The sequence below is a fragment of the Candoia aspera genome, chromosome 1 (assembly GCF_035149785.1).
Source record: "Candoia aspera isolate rCanAsp1 chromosome 1, rCanAsp1.hap2, whole genome shotgun sequence".
Taxonomy (NCBI): Eukaryota; Metazoa; Chordata; class Lepidosauria; order Squamata; family Boidae; genus Candoia; species Candoia aspera.
This window is the reverse complement of record NC_086153.1, coordinates 3,204,482-3,221,515: the sequence shown is the minus strand read 5'-3', so window position 1 is coordinate 3,221,515 and position 17,034 is coordinate 3,204,482. Positions and strand designations below refer to the sequence as shown.

Genomic DNA, 17,034 nt, shown 5'->3' with positions numbered 1-17,034 from the left:
GGGCAGATGCTCTACAGTCCAGTTTGCCAAGATTAAAAGTAGAAAGTTTTTACTGCGCACTGGTACACAAACACTGTTGGACTGGTTCTTTAAAAATAATGGGTGCTTCTGCGTTCTAGTCCCCAAAGTATATTTTGTTGAGGGCAGAGAGGCACCGGTGGGACAACAAAGCCTGGTGTTGTCTCGTAAGTATTCCTATGCCCTATTTCTCAAACTACAGCAAAGATACAGCAAGGTGAAAAACAAAAAAAGGGGACTAAAGGGGAGTGCCCCAAACTCCATCAGGAGAGAAACGAACTGATTTAAATGGAAAGAACCCCCTTTTTAAAAGTTCAGGGGAGAGGAACTTTTCCATAGGGAATAAGGAGATACAGAATAGAATAGATTTCCTGTGGGCATCTATTTTATTACCCTGTTGTCCAACCTTTCTTGACATTCTTTAGTAAAAACTTGGAAGCAACTTTCTCCAACTTGGCAACAGTTGTGTTCTGACCACTCCTAGAACTCTATATGTCCTTAGATATGTTTAGGGTCAAGGCCACAGGCTAAAGTGAAGCTAAACTGGAATGGGAAATGATACTTGGGAAAACAGTAAGACACACAGGCAGAGTTTTAGCACTTCCCACCCCCAAAACACCAAAGGTAGAAAGGAAATCAGTGTGGATGTTCAGGACTTCAGAGGAGGGCATTAAAAGGAGCAAAACAAAGAAGTCTGAGGAATTTGGCTCTAAAGAATTGCCTTTACTTTGCAGACCATGTATCAGTACCACGTTGTCAAGTATCTTGACACAGAAAAGTCATAAGCTGTTGAATTTCAGCCCTATTTTTGTTGACTGCAGTGATACCAATTATTTCTATTATGTTCAAACTGCCTGCCAAGTCTCGTATCTTGTTACAGAAATTGCATGCAATATGGTCAGAAAGCTCTGGCATTCACACACATCCTTTCCTCTAACAAGCTATTAATTATGTCAAGAGCTAGAAGGATCAACGAAGCCTCCAACTCTGTTGGCATGGTCACAAGCAGTAAGAGTTTCATGACAAATCTTTGCCAAGCCAGCACCTTTACAACAATCCAGGGGAAGAAAATATAGGAAGGGGAAAGTCACATTTTCAAAGAAGAAAATCACCCTCTCTCTCAGCCCAACTCACCTCACAGGATTGTTGTTGTGGAGAAAATAGGAGGAGGAAGGAGTATTGGGTATGTTCCCTGCCTCGAGTTATTTATAAAAATAATAAAGGTGGGATAGAAAATCTAAACATAATAATCTGCAGTCTTTCCTTCCTCCTCCTTAGAACTGGGTAGAATCATGGGGCAAGTCCTTGCACTAGACAAAGCAAATTCTTGAGCAATCCCCAGCATGCCCAGAGGGGTGGCCTGTCTCTGCACAGCCAGACTCTTCCAGCCAACTGCTCATGACCCACAAAACAGTTGCTGCTAACCCTGTAATGTTCCAGAAGAACGTGTCTGCCCACCTAGCATATAACCACAGACTTCACAATCCTGGGCTCCGCAAACAGGGCAAATGTTATGGACCTTACCTCATTTTTTCCCCCTTTCCTTTGTTCTAAACTCCCAGTGCTCAAGGTGTTTGTCAGGAAAAGGGAACCAGTAAGCCCATGTTATGGACAGACTGGTAAAAGCAGCACCCAGAATGGCAGGGTTAGCTCATATTTCAGCAGCCCAGGTACCAGGCCACAGCAAAGCACGCTTATGCAGTCATTAGGTTTCACATCCTATCTTTTGGGAAACTTACGAATAAAATGAACAAAATTGAAGTGCAGTCATAAAAATTACAGTACTGGATCACAGCAATTCCTCAGGAACGGAGGTACCAGTCAGGGTTTAGGCAGCCCAACCATTATAGGTGCAGATGCTGTGCAGTATCAGTTAATCTTTCCATCATGGATTTCAGGGGAGAAACTGTGCCTTTCCCAGGACAAACTGCATTGCAGCTGTGATGTTCTGCCTTCTTCCCTCTTATGCTGGGGGTGGAAAAATTAGTAAGGGATTCAAAAGCAAGAAGAGAGAACTGGACTCCTGCCCTTACTTTCCCCAGGGGAAATGTGCCTGAGAAGATCCAGAAGGGAAAGATAAATGCAAGACAGCATTAGATCCATAGGCACAAGGCTGGGCTGGCAAAATTGGGGCCAAAAGTGTGGGATGTGTAGCAGACCCACTGCCAGGTCTGTATAAAAGACAGAGCAGCTGCTAAGATACCGAGGCAGAGCTGAGTGACCAGCCTACTAGCAGCCTCATCTTGTTTCCAGTCGTGGGGGTGTCCTGAAGGCCTGGAATCTAAGAGACAGTGGAAATCAGCCCATATCGCCTCTTTGCTGCAAAGGCAGCAGGCAATGATGAGTAGGATACCCCAGAAGCATGTCCTTTTCCTGGCATTCTCCCCTCCCACCCCTTCAAGCAGCAATGCTGCTTCCATATCAACATGAGAACAATGATGACAAGAAAAACAGGGGACTGCAATTTGCTTACCACAGGGTAGATCTGTAATTTCATAAATGCAGCTGCATCCAACCATCACCAGGAGACACCGTTCACTGCCTCTTAAGAAGTGCATTATCTTGCCTCAAATACATAATGCTAATAACCTTTTCACCTTGATGAACAGAAGCAGAGGCTCCGAGTAGGCAAGGCAGATAAAGGGGAAAAAATCCATGAAGCAAAGCACAGCTTGAATCCTTAATTTTATTTTCAATTCATGAGCCTTTTAAGGGTCATAAACCCACAGTTCTAGACTTGCCAACTGCATGCAGTTGGAACTTCTGTCTCTTTAAGCTTACAGCTAGGATATACTGCTTAAAAATGGTGTCCTCGCTATTCCTGTTAAGCTGTTTACAATCATTTCACTGTTTGTGTAGGTCTCATTATCACTGATCCTGGAGAGAATCTGTGCGATTGTGAAGGATCGCCAACTTGGTGGCACATAATCAGCCAATCATCACTGAAGAAGAATGCCAACTGAGTCCCTCCTGCAGGCACCTGCCAAGTCAAGTAAGGCATTTCATGTCCACCCCGATCCCCATTCTGGGACCCCCAAGAGAAAGAGCCAGTCCTTATTCCCAAAGCAATCCAACAGATAACATGTTTTAGCCAGTTTCAAAGCAAGGCTTCTCCCACCACTCTGTATGTCTGTGTTTTCTTGTAACCAACAAGGCATTTTCTTCCCCCCACAGCCAGATCTCTTATGCTTCCGCCAAACGCACACATTCACAGGTGTAACAGTTGATGCCAAAACACCTCTGTTAAAAGGGGTGTTCGCTGCAGGAGATAAAACAGGAGAGCCAAGGGGAAATCGTTACACCGACACAGGTTGGTTAAGGAAAGCGCAAGGGCCGCTCAGAAATACAAACTCACCTGGACATCATACAGGGCAACAATGTTTTCATGCTGCAGCTCCTAGAAAAATAAAAGACAGACCGTTCAGAGAAATCTCACAAAGCCAATCCTGGGAAGAGAACCACCGCTCAGAAGGCAGCTCCGTAAGGTGATGCTAACATCTTCTTTCTGTGTAATAACACGGATGTGCCTCTCCCCCCACAAGCTAAGCTCTTTGTTTTTCCTTGCAGCCTACCCCCATCTCCTGAAAGACAACAAGAAGAGGCCGGGAAACTGCCTTCGCCCAGGCGTGTCTACCCAGAAATGGTGGACCAGCCATGGGATGGCAATGGCCCACTTCAAGCCGGTCCATTCCCAAACCCATCACTGGATATTCCAATGTTCCCTTGGCGGTGGTGTCGTCGCACTGGGGGTGGACTTGGACAGAACCAGCTGAGAGGCAGCTGGGTGACGGGAGGGGCCTAGAAGGAAAGCAGAAGACAAGCCGGGAGCGGGAGGGGGGGGGGCACAAAGAACAGTGGTTCAGGGAGGCCAAAACAGCAAGGCAAGCAGTCACAGAACTTCTCACTCGGCCTTCTGACAAGCTGCCCCTTCTCCTTCCCTTTATTCACATCAAAAATTATCTCCCGTCCTCTATTTCCACCGAGGTCTAAAGCAAAACTCATTACCTGGAAGACTTTTTTTTTTTTTAAAAGCTGGGAATACTGATTTAACCTGTACATATACAGCCCACGGTTCTACCAAAATGTGGCCACAAATAAGACGAGAGAGATTCCATCTCTTGCGGCCTTCTGGAAACAACTGAAGACCTGCTTCTGCCACCTTGCTTGGGGCGGGAAGGGAAGTGACCACTCCTGGAGATGGCTGGTGCCCTAAAACGGCGCTTCAGATACACACGAGCGGTACCACCACTATCATCGTCATCTGGACCTTATGCTGTATTTAGGCTTGCTTGCTTGCTTGATTTACTTATCCATTCATCAAATTTATCACCACCCATCTCCCCCACAAGGAGGGACTCTGGATGGTTCACAACAAAAATGCTTGATCAGAATATAGATAATATACAATAATATCAGTAACAATAAAATATAGATACGTTCAAATATAATAAAAGCCAGATGGCTAAGGTATCCTCTCTGTCCGCAGGCGAAACAGGGCGATTCTACGGAGCTAGCCATCCCCGGGCAGAACTCTTCTCTTTCCCACCCCAGGCATGTTGACAAAGCCAGGTTTTTAATTTTTTACGGAAGACCAGGAGCGAGGATACAAATGTAATACAAATTATATTTGTATCTGATATTTATTTATGATTACGGTATTTTAATGCTGTTATCCTTACTGTCAACTGCCCAGTGGCCTGCATGCATGCATGCATAATTATTTCCACAATGTTTCTTCCTGGAAATCGTGAAATGGCCACCGAAGTTCTAGTTCTGCACGAGGTTCCATAGCACCAGTGGTGCTGCTACTAAGAAAGTCCTGTTCTTAGTCCCCATCAGGAAAAAATACGACCTCAGACGACTCTGGCACGCGAGGAGGTTCATCTGGGACATCTTCCACCTGGGAACCAACAGGCTCCTCTCACCAGCCAAGATAAAGCGGTCGCCAAGTTCTCAACCAACCAAACCTCCTAATGTCTTCCAAGCCAGCCCCGCGTCAACTAGACCAGGAATGGCTTGCCAGAAACAGGCAAACAACTTCCTTGGAAAAGTTGGCTCACCGAAGCAAAGGGCTCCAGGGTATGTCCAAGCGAGATACTTTTGCAGATGTAGAGTTCCCTTTCTTGACTTTTGTAAACAAAGAGAGCAGACACTTTAAGGTCACCAAGGCCCTTTAGACCTTCTTGAAGGGGTGGCTTACTTCAGGCTTTATTATTCTGATAATGAAACACGAATACTCTCAAATAAGGTAAGGAAGCAGGGGAGCCTTTTATTACTTTGTGATAACTCGCCTTCCCCAACTCAAAATATTTGGGGGAGGGAGGAACTGAAGCCAACCTGCTGATCAGTGGAGGAATCCAAAATAAAGCATCCCTGGCAGTTTGTTGACTATCCTTGGCTTGAACTTATCCAGTAAGAGGAAGCCCGACAGCTCTGATGCCTTTTTGAACATTAGGGACTAGACCAGCCTTTCTCAACCTTTTGACCCTGGAGGAACCCTTGAAATATCTTCCAGGCCTGGGGGAACCCCTGCACATCCAGGCTCAAACAGAGGCCAGAGGCTACAAAATTATTATATTCGTTTCATGGGTAGGCCTGGATATATGCATGAACAGTGTTCTTAAACTGAAAATAAAGAATGAAATTTGCTTCTTTAATGCGAAGTTGCCCAAATTTGAAATAATTTTTAAATAAACCGTGATCTCCCAGGGAACCCCTAGTGACCTCTCGCAGAACCCAAGGGTTCCATGGAACCCTGGTTGAGAAACCCTGGACTAGAATCTCAGCCAACAAGGCATCAAAGTCACAGACAACCATTTGGGTCCAAAATTCCTCCAGTGATCTAGAGCCAATAGTTCTGGAGATCAGGTATCTTCAGCAGTTACTAGGAATAGGACCCAGCCTTGCTCTGCTCCTTCTCAGAGATCTGTTTTTATTTTATTTTTCAAATTTCTATCACTGCCCATCTCTCCCGAAAAGGGGACTCTGGGCGGTTTGCTTCAAACTGTGGATTCTCCACCGCAAATGGCTACAGAGAAAACAGCAATCGCCCCTGCCCAACAATGTTCCCTCCACTGCTTGACAGGTGGTAACAAAGTGGTTGGTTGTGGTTTCTAATAACCTCAACACTGCCAAGAAGATCTGAATGGCAAACAATATTTCACAAGTTCATTGTAACGTAAAATACTTGCTTGTTGTTCTAAAAATTCTTGCTGATGCTCCCACCATGCTTCACACAAGAAAAAAACGAGGGACGGCGCCTGCAGCAGTGGTTTGTGGAAGAAGCAGAGATTATAACCTGAATACAACGTTCAGAAGACCTGTGTTCCTAGACAGCCTTAAAGCCGACATCACAGGAGCCAAATATATCAGGAATCAACTAATAATTAGCCACCCAGCCTTCCCCAGGCTTGTGCCCCCAGCTATGGACTTCAATTCTCACATTCACCGGTCTGTGTGGGAGTCAAAGCCCCGCCACATCTGGGGGGCATCACATTGGGAAAGTTTGAGGGAGGGGTCCATGCAGATTTCTGTGAAGCTTCAGTGCAGTGTAAGAGGCAACCGGAAGGTGAGGGCTAGAAAGGGCATACTGGGGGCAAAGGAGCTATTCCTGCATGCCACGTCTAAAAGCATCAGAAACAATATGAGCTAAGAGGACAGAGTCTGGAGAGCGCAGTTTTCAGGGTTCACACACCCCGTTGAAGCTGCGGGCCCATAAGTGCAGGAAGGACTCGCTTTATGGCTGGGCTCACACAGCACACTCAGCCACAATGCAGACAGCCATATTTTATTAAGGCCACCATAATCAGCTGGAGTAACAGAATACCTTTAAACAGAAACCACCATTAACAAAGTCCAAATGGTTGGGTTGATGGGCCAAGGTAAGCCCTGGAGAAGCCAACTACGTTATGGCATGGCATGTTGTGCGAACTCGGGCACTACGTTCGTCTCCGAGGGAACCAGCTGGGGCCAAATGTATTACTCATAAGCCCTCGTTTGCTTACTTGGGAGTGTTTTGTGGGCGAGGGTGGGAGAGCAGTTTCTTTCCTTTCCCAACCACTGAAGTACCCCCTCCCCCTGAAAAACACGCTTCTGAAATTTGGCCATTCTACTGCCAAACTCTGGCAATATTCTCTTGGGGTGCTCTAAACAGGTTCCCGGGGGCTCCACGTGGCCCGCTCACCTTGGCCGTAATCCATGGCTTATAAGCCATGAGTGCTGGGTTCACAGAACCCCCAGCGCCAAAACCAAGCAAACCCAGTTACATTTTGGCCTCGGGTGACCTCAGCCTGCCTGGGGTCACAAAACCAACCTCTTCAGCTGAGCTCAGGGCTGGCTTGGTTACTCTCAGAAGTTGGCGCTGAAGGAAAAAACGGAACAAAACTAGCCAGAAACTGTGGAACTGAGCTCAGGAAGGAGAAAGGCAACGCAAGCCCCAGAATGCACATGCCGTATACTCAGCCCAGGGAAGAAAGGCGCAAAGGCTCTGCTCTAACAGTGGACAAGATGCTTCTCCATCAGGAGCTCTTCAGCCCAAGAGCCAGGGCAGAAACAAGAATGGGAACAGCTCAGAACATCAACGTCTTCTGTCTACCCTTCTGCTCCACGGACACCCGAGGGAGTCCACCGTCACAATCCTTACCCCAATCTAACCAGATACCGTCTAGCCTTCATGGGTGGTTCTTCAACATCTCCAGCAAAGGTATTTCCAGCCCCTTGAAACCTGATCCTTTTAACTGAAGAGGCAGGGGACTGAACCTGGAACTTCCCTGTACAGGTAGTCCTCACTTAATGACCATCCATTTAGTGACGGTTCAGACTTACCACAATGCTAAAAAAAACTATTTGCAACCGGTGCTCACACTTACAACTGTTACAGCAGTCACATGATCACGATTTGGGCGCTTGGCAACTGGTTCACATTTATGACCACTGGAGCATCCTGTGGTCATGTGATCGCCATTTTAGCCCTTCCTGGCTGGCTTCTGGCAAGCAAAATCAATGGGGAACCACGTGATTCTCTTAACAACCATGGTGATTTGCTTAATGACTGCCACAAAAAAGGTCGTAAAATTGGGTCGGATTTGCTTAATGATCAGCAGGGACGCGGTGGCGCTGCGGGTTAAACCGCTGAGCTGTCGATCGGAAGGTCGGCGGTTTGAAACCGCGCGGCAGGGTGAGCTCCCGTTGCTAGTCCCAGCTCCTGCTCACCTAGCAGTTCGAAAACATGCCAATGTGAGTAGATCAATAGGTACCGCTTCGGCGGGAAGGTAATGGCGTTCCGAGTCGTCATGCCGGCCACATGACCCGGAAGTGTCTATGACAACGCCGGCTCCAAGGCTTAGAAACGGAGATGAGCACCGCCCCCTAGAGTCGGATTCGACTGGACTTTACGTCAAGGGAAACCTTTACCTTTACCTGCTTAATGATCATTTCACTTAGCAACTGAAATTCTAGTCTCAATTGTGGTTATTAAGCGAGGACTACCTGCATACAAAGTGTGTGAACTATCACTGGACTATAGACTTTCCTACTATCTTGTCTGCTAAATTTACAAGGATTCCACATCCTCCAGAAGGATTAAGTTAAAAGTACTGTGCATGGGAAAACACACTGTGGTTTGCACTGTCAGCCTCTACCCTGCTGCCCGATCTCTGTCATTGGCGATCCATCTCTAATTCAGGAGTTTCCAACACAGAACTCACGTTCTTCCTTTTTCCTTGGTTAGTGTTTTGCTTGAAAAAAAAAAAGAGAAAAAGCCAGGGCAACAGAAGTATGAAAATTCCACACCATTCCCAAAGTCCTCATCCATCTATTCCAAACCAAGCTGAAGAGAGAATATAGTAAAATGAAAAAGCAAACCAAAAGGCCCCCAAATAAAGGTTAGTCTATAAATACATAGCGTCATGAGTACTGATGGCGAGCAGGAGGGGGCCCCGGTCCAGGGGGGAAAACGCCTGCGTAGTCCTGAGGAATTAAGCAGCCATTCAGAGAGACACAGATCAGACCCGCCTTAACTTTTGGGGTTTATCTGTCTGGGTTTTTCCCACGCTTCTTCCGTTTGTTAGGATTTTCTGTCTTATGCAGCAGTAACAAAGCACTAGAGACCTATTCCTCGTCTCAGCGTGATTCTTGGCTGTTAGGACACATAGTCTATATAAAACAAAGATTAGTCACTTTGCCTAGGGAAATCGACAGCTAGGAACACAGATGCTGATTCTTCTGGGCTAAGCAAGCTTTGCTAAGAATCAGTACAATGCTGGGCTGCTGTGATTGTCAGAGCTTCCCATTTCACCTGCATACCACAGCCCAAGGAGGCTTATGTGTGGAAGAAGACTGCCAACATACAGTACCTTCAAAATTTTTATCTCCTTCCCAAGCAGGAGCTGTGACTTCGACAAGTTCTTTTTGTTAATGCTCTTTATAGCCACTTCCCAGTCAGTTTTCTGAAAAGAGGGTGGAAAAGGGTTTTCAGTATGAACAAGTTTTCTTATTTTCTAAACAGTCCCAGAAGCAAGCAGATCCCGTCTTTAAAAAAAAAAAGAAAAAAAAAAGCAAGCTTTAAGATGCTTAAGATTCCTGGAAAAAGCTAGAAGTCCTCTTTTTCAACTTGGTCTACAGCTCTCACAACTCCAACGGCAACTGCCAACACCGCCTAGGATCATCCACACCAGTGTTTCTCAGCCGTGGGAACTTTAAGATGCGTGGACTTCAACTCCCAGAATTCTCCAGCCAGCCGGGAGTCGAAGTCCACCCACCTTAAAGTTCCCACGGCTGAGAAACACTGGTCTAAGCCCTTGAGAGAAGGCCGGGTTGGAAAAAGCTAGTGTCAAGAGGACAATTTACAGTGAGGACCGCAGGCCCAAACTCTGCCAGCGTGCAACTTCAGGAAGCTGAAGTCCCAAAGACAAGAACGGGCAACAATAACTAAACTCCTCTGGAGGGATGAGAGGCTTGCTCACAACTTCTTCCTTCTACCTTTGTCTTTCTTAGGGTCAGGGCGATGATAAGCTTCAGCAAACACTAGACTCGGGTTCAAATGCTTAACAGCCAAGACCAGGGACCTCCCACTGTGCTAGATTAGTCAAGCCACGGTGTCTTAAGAGACCTCCGGCCCATCAGTTATCTCAAACAGACTGCCCAGAAGCTCCCTGTCCCAACAAGATTGCAGCGGTTGTGGTGCCCAAAAGGAGTGAGAAAAAGAAACCCCGAGTTGTTCAAAGTTACCCAATAAAGAAGTACATTTGTGAGAATCCAAAACAGCTGTAAGTCAAACTGTGGATTCACAGAAAGACCTCTGAGAAAAGGGACCGCTTGGCTCTGCAGTAGACAGGATGGAGGTCAATACTTAAAAAAAAAAAAAAAACACACCCACACCGAGAGTGTCTTGCAAAAGATGGCAAGAAAACAGGGAAGGGACCTCTTCAGAATTTGAGCACCAATCTGAAACCTGCCCATTCTCCGTCGGACCCTCATTTTACCATGGCAGGAAAAAGCAGCTCTAAAAAAGGGGTAAGGAGGGGTAGTCCCCCCTTCAACCACATATAAAACGGTGAGCATCTACCCAAACCAGGAACTTCACCCAAACATTTTGATAAGAGGAGAGGCTGGCACCCCGCTGCCTAACAGATACTCCGAACTACAAAACCCATGATCCATAACCACCAGCTACACTGAAAGAGGATTACGGGTTTGCCACTGGGGTGGATGAGAGCCCAGAAGGTTGAGAGCCGGGTGGGGGAACAGGCAATCCGAGGCTGACATCATTCCATCCTGGCTCTGTTTGCGGAAAAAAAACCCAAGCCTGAGAAGCAAAGCAGTGGGCAGCGCAGCTACACCCCTGCCAAAAAAAAAAGGGGGGGGGGAGAGGAAAACCACCAGCTTCTGCAACAATACCCCAAGCCTCTGGAATAACCCTGCTCTCCATTCAAAAAACGGCAGAAACCCAGCTAGCAGAGCCAGAGAGGGCAGCTAAGGAGGAAGGCTTCCTGGGCTGATGGGGATGGAAGAGCCCTGGACCGGACTTCCAACCTGCGCCCCCCACGGCCCAGCCCCCCTCCTCCGATCATCGCAAGGGGAGGGGGAGCCCTTCCCGCCCCTTCCCCAACAGCTTTACCTTGCGGTGACGACCCTTAAAGACCACCGCAAAAGCGCCGTGTCCTATCAGGTCCTTCTTGCTGTATTCAAAATCGCCCACCACCTCCATGGTCTTCAGGGGGGCATGAAGCTCAAGGGGTTACGGGGGGGGGGGCAGAGGGGGAAATGCAGGGAGGAAGAGGACCAACAGACCGGGGCTCACATCAGCAGGCTGGGGGAGGGGAGGCACAGAGAGGGGGGCTGGCTCTGCCTGCGTCCCGGCCGCCCCCAGAGAAGCAGGGCACCTGCTGGCATGATGCTGATGTCCGGCGCAGGCAGTGGGGGGGGGAACTGGCCAGCTTCCCACAGGCAATCGATGTTTTCTGGCATGGGGGGGAGAGGAGGGGGATTAAGCCTCTTTGGAAAAGAGAAAGAGGCAGAGGGCCGGAAGCGTCCCTTTAATAAACAAGCATTGTTAGAGGGAAGGGTCCAAGGAAGGGGAGCTCTTAAGGAGCTAACGGGCGCCTGGCATCAGAGGGGGACGGGGCGCCTTGAGCAGACGGTGGGCACGAGAAAGCCTCCCTTGCTTTTAAAAGAGGCACGGGGGGGGGGGCTGATCTAAGGTTGGGGAAGAACACAAAATCCCCTTACTTGCTGGGAGGAAGACAAGGGAAAGAGCAGACTGCTGTCGCCCAAAGCCCCCTGAAAACAGGGGCGGGGGTCCCACGCAGGTGAAAGGACGCCTCGAGGCCGGGTTAGGGCGCCACGGAGTAAAAAGGGGGCAGCGAGAGTTTCCCAGAAGGGGACAGACACCAGAAAACCCCGTTAATACAGGATGCAAGCTTAAGGGGGGGGGGATTTTTTTTTTGCTGAAGGGGGATGCCGGTGGGCAAGAGAGCCGACGGAGGGAAAGAGAAACGCTTTAAAGGTGGAAGAAGGCTAAAATATTCCTAAAGCGGGGAGGAAACTCTATCCGGCCTGGGAATTAAGAGGGGAATGGGGGAGGGAGCTCATCCCCCGGGGGTCCTTGCGCATCGCCCCCTTACATCCTGGCCCCCACCTCTGCCCCGGCTTGGGGGACAGGAGGCCCTTCCTCTAAAAAGCGGCCAGGGCTGTAGAGCCCAAAAGGGGGAGGTGGGGAAAGCGACAGCTCCCCCCGCCGCTGAAAGCTTTAGGTATTTCAGGAGAAAGGGAGCGCGGGTAGGAATCCTCTGCCTTAGGCCGCTGCCGCCCCTCGCGTCTTCCGCGCGCGGTACTCCAGACTCCCCCACCGGCGTCCGGCCGCGACTAGCGAAACTTCCGCGCGGCGCAGCTGTTCTTATAGGACGCCTCGCGCAGGCGCCTCCTTCCGTCTCCCTCCGCCGTTAAAAAAAAGGAGTGGGCGGGGCGAAACGGGGGAGAGGGAAAAAGAGTCCTCGCGCGGGAAAGTTTGAGGGCGAAAAGCGGCCGAAACGGGGAGGGGGAGGGGGAGGGGGAGGGGGAGGGGCGCCATCTTGATATTCCCAGTACGTCTTTTTTTTTATTTGAGCGAAGAAAATAAGCAATTAGAAGTGACACACAAACACGCGCACGCACATCAAAAGAATAAACAAAAGAGCTCTTCGGGACTCCGCCCCAAAAGTGTTGTTCTGGGTTAGCAGAAGTCGGACTTCGAAAGGCGGGAGACCTCAGTGAGGACGGGTGGCCAACTTCTTCCTCAGACCCTGCTCCTTCATTCAGCCAGCCTCTTTCCTGGCGCTCTCCTCCTGCTGCTTTCTAGAAATGGAGCTGTCCTTTTTGAAATGTTACTGTTCTAACCTAAAATAATAATCTGCTTGGCTTCTTTAAAAAACAAGCACAAGCCCAGCTTCAGTCTATCCATTCCACATCGCTTTTCAAGGGCCTAGGGTCCAAATGCCCCAGGCAACTAGGAATTTGGCTCAAATTTATTTTATTCATTTATTATTTATTTGATTTATAAAGCCAGAGTGGCCTACTCTGCTGGGGTGTTGCGCAGAAAAATCCAAGCAGATGGAAAAAGAGCCACAGATGTTCTCTCAGCTTCCTTGGAAGGGAATGGGTGTATCAGAGTAATAAGTAAAGAGAGGTTTATGCTGGGAGATCTTTTATCCTGAGGATAAGGCTACTGAAAATCCATTTTGGAAGTGAAACGCAGCAGTTTGGTGTGCAAATCTCAGGCTGAGCCTGGCGTGATAGACTGCATGGGATGCAAGAAACGACACAGATGCAAAATTGCACCATTGCAACTTCCTCTTCCTCCTCCATTTCTGAAACAAAACGGAACAGCAGAAACCGCACATGCCAACCGCAAGCATTTTGCACCAGCAAGATTTCTGTGGCTGCCCTGGAACATGGCTGTGTTATGCACCATCACCTCTGCCCGGCAGCTGCATGGAGGAGGCTATATGAATGGTCCTCAGAGGAGCCACGCACTCCTGAAAATCAGCAGTAGCCCCTGTTCCAAATAACATATTTTATTAAAAGGCAGAAGCTTTTGTGAGATGCAACAAAGTGGCTAGATCAGTGTTTTTCAAACTTGCTAGCTTTAAGATACCTGGACTTCAACTCCCAGAATTCCCCAGCCAGGAATTCTGGCAGTTGAAGTCCACACATCTTAAAAGCTGCCAAGGCTGAGAAACTCTGCTTTACTCCAACCACTAGAGGGCCAAAACAGGTTAGACATGTCTGTCACTTCACTGCCCTCAAGTCGCCATCTGAAGCATTGCAGCCCAAGTTGATAGCCCTATGATATGCCAATCGATAAATCCTGATAAACCATAGATACATTCACAAATCACAGGGAGCTCAACCAAATAAAGCAGTGTTTCTCAACCTTGGCAACTTTAAGATGTGTGGACTTCAACTGCCAGAATTCCCCAGCCAGTTCACACATCTTAAAGTTGCCAAGGTTGAGAAACACTGGAATAAAACACATTATGGCTTGATGCAATGGCCTGGTCCACTAACATGCAGGAGCAAAAGCTGGATGTCCACCATACACAGAACCGCAGACTGCCCAGCCCCACTTAAACTTACCATGTTATGAGCATCTTTCCTGCCTTGGCTCCCCCGTATCCCTACTCTTGAGTAAGTGTTTCCCTTAACACACTTCAAGCTGCTATGCAGGTTGCAGGAACAGATAAAACCATTTATTTTTTCACCCATCCACCTCCTGCCTTTATTTTTTTCACAAATAACTCAAGGTGGCGAACATACCCCGTACTCCTTCCTCCTCCTATTTTCCCCACAACCACCACCCTGGGAGGTGGGTTGGGCTGGGAGCGGGACTGGCCCAAGGTCACCCAGACAGCTTTCATGCCATCTCCTTTTGGGGGAGATGGGTGGTGATAGAAATTCAAACAAACCAACTCACAGCCTCCTGGTTTCTAGCCCAGCACCTTAACCACTAGACCAAACTGGCTCTCCATTGGCAACCACACACTTCAACACAACCCAGAAAAGTTAAAAAAGTTACAGCATCTGATTTTTTTTTTTTGCTTTTTTATCATGCGCGGCTGAGCTGTATAAACAGCATGATGCACACATTGCTTGTGTCAGTGCCCCAGAATCAATGACAGTGGATGCACAGTGCTGCCGTGACTTTTTAATCCCATCGCACACATGCAAGATTCTCACAAACTCCTAACGATCCAAAACTGAGCCCAGAAGCTTCTAATCCCAACTCCCTCCCTTATTTTAATGTTGAGATGCTATCACACTACGGTAGTTACAGGTAGTCCTCAGGTAACAACCATTTGTTTAGCGACGGTTCGGACTTATGACGGTGTTGGAAAAAACCAACTTACGACCGGTTCTCACACTTATGATCATTGCAGCATCCCTGCAGTTACACGATCGCAATTTGGGCACTTGGCAACTGGTTCGCATTTATGACCATCGCAGTGTCACGTGGTCATTTGATCACCATTTTCTACCTTCCCAGATGGCTTCTGGCAAGCAAAATCAATGGGGAACCACATGATTCGCTTAACAACTGCTGCAAAAAGGTCGTAAAATTGGGTCGGATTTGCTTAATGACCACTTCGCTTAGCAACTGAAATTCCAGTCCCAATTTGTGGCCGTTAAGCAAGGACTACCTGTAACAGGTAAAAGATCCGATGACATGCATTTCAAATGTTTTGCCTGCAGTGACCTGTGCTGCAATTTGGCGAATTAATCCCCATAGTCTGGAACTAGTGATGTGAAACCGTAGATAGCTCGAGTTTTAAACAAACCTTCTTAGGCCCAAAGCAAGCAAACCCTTTAGTGCAATGTGTGAACGCAAGTATTAATTGCAATTTAGTGGACTCCTAATAGTTTCCTGCCCAAGTGCCAACCAGATCTCATCTTGCTGCCCTGTTTGAGGTCAGTGAAAGCTGGCCAAGTGCTGCCCTCTTATGGGGCAAAGCCGAGGTGGAGACTTCCAGCCCCCCGTGATTAAATGTTAAATGTTCACAGACTGACACCACCTATCTCTGAATGCTGGCTGGTCTCCACCTTTTGAGGCGGTGCGACCCACCATCTCCCAAATCCGCCTCGCTTTTTAAAAAATCAAAGTATTTATTTATCCAAGGGGCAACCATCCTTCAGCAATTTGGAGATACAGGATCTCATTTAAAGCAGCCAGGCATTCGGTATCCTTTTATGGGATTCATGTCTATCCTGACATTCTTTATTCTGTTTTAATATACTGGACAGAATTTTCTTTGTTGGAGAAGATGTACAGAACGTAACGGCTCCCACTTTCTCTCATTAGGAACAGCCAAGAGGCGCCGTTGGGGGGAAAAATTGTTCCATGGAACTCACTGACACAAGATGCAGCCACAGTCTTTAGCGTTGGTGCCTTTTAGAGCAGATTAGGACCTGCCGCTCATGATGAAATAGAACCTCCACATGGCTGGCTGGGGGATTCTGGGAGTTGAAGTCCACGCATCTTGAAGTTCCCAAGGTTCAGAAACACTGTTCTAATCCATTCTACCATGGAATAGTGGGAATGAGAGAAAACAGCTACTGGCTACTATCCAGCCAAAGGAGCAGATGGACTTTTATTCTAAGAACATTTATTTTGCTGTAATCCATTATTCGATCCATAGAACCAACAATTACAAAAAGAGGCCGTGCCTGTTTGCTTTAAAAAAAGGACCAGAACTACTGGAATCAGTAAGCAAATCTATCAATGACTATTACCGGTGTAAAATATTTATCTGCTTCTTCTTTTTAATGGCCCCTGACTGGTAATATTAATCCAGAATAAAAAGTCCCAACCTCAGAAAGGGATGGCTCCCTTTGACAAAAACCATTAAGCTTTTGAAGGGGCCTTAAAGACTTGAGCTATTTTTAGACGCCCACATTGATCGTGCCATGAAATGTAAACCTTAAAAGAAGTTTTTGCTGCAGCAAGCAACCACGGCTATCTTTTGGACGTCCTAATATTTCAAGGGTGAGCTTCCCGCAGGGGCACAAATAATGCAGCTTTCCCCCTACATGTACACTTGCAGGGTGTAAGATATTGCACTAGCTGAACCACCTTTCAATGGATTGGAGGATCCCAGGGCTAAAACGTGGCTGGTAAATGGAACCTCCAAGGACAGGGGCAGTCTACCAAGTAGCAAGCAAACTGTGGCAAGGGACGAATAAGGGTACTGGATTAGGCAATCGCTCTGATCCCCAAAGACTTTCCCGAACATTTTAGGTGATGCTCATATATTTTAGTTACTCTTCCAAGTACATTTTCGGCGCTCCGCTTCCATGTTTTCTCAAATGCCTTTACAATGGCATGGTGAGGAAGGCCCATTTTAGTGCAGTGGGCTACGGATAATTTAAAAAGCTGTGTCATACCAGGTTTTGAATTCTGAACTCTTGCATCATGACCAGAGTTTCATGCTAGATCCAGATTCAAGCATGGGCACGGGTGTTCGTAGCACCTGACGGGACCTCCTT

The 17,034-nt window shown here is 47.7% G+C and overlaps 1 protein-coding gene across 4 annotated transcripts in view; it reads right to left on the bottom strand.

The window, feature by feature from the left end:
* ULK2 (unc-51 like autophagy activating kinase 2) overlaps positions 1–11,283 on the bottom strand; it is a 77,177-nt gene extending 65,894 nt beyond the window's left edge. For 3 of the 4 annotated variants that reach the window (XM_063295731.1, XM_063295739.1, XM_063295748.1), the window contains exons 1-3: positions 11,135–11,283; positions 9,372–9,464; positions 3,374–3,415 (exon numbers count right to left, since the gene is read on the bottom strand). In XM_063295731.1, the coding sequence (XP_063151801.1) occupies positions 3,374–3,415; positions 9,372–9,464; positions 11,135–11,224 (225 nt within the window). In that variant the 5' untranslated portion in view covers positions 11,225–11,283. Of the gene's footprint in view, positions 1–3,373; positions 3,416–9,371; positions 9,465–11,134 lie in introns of those variants that run through there. The other variant, XM_063295757.1, reaches the window with a different exon arrangement.
* Positions 11,284–17,034: the final 5,751 nt, after the last annotated feature.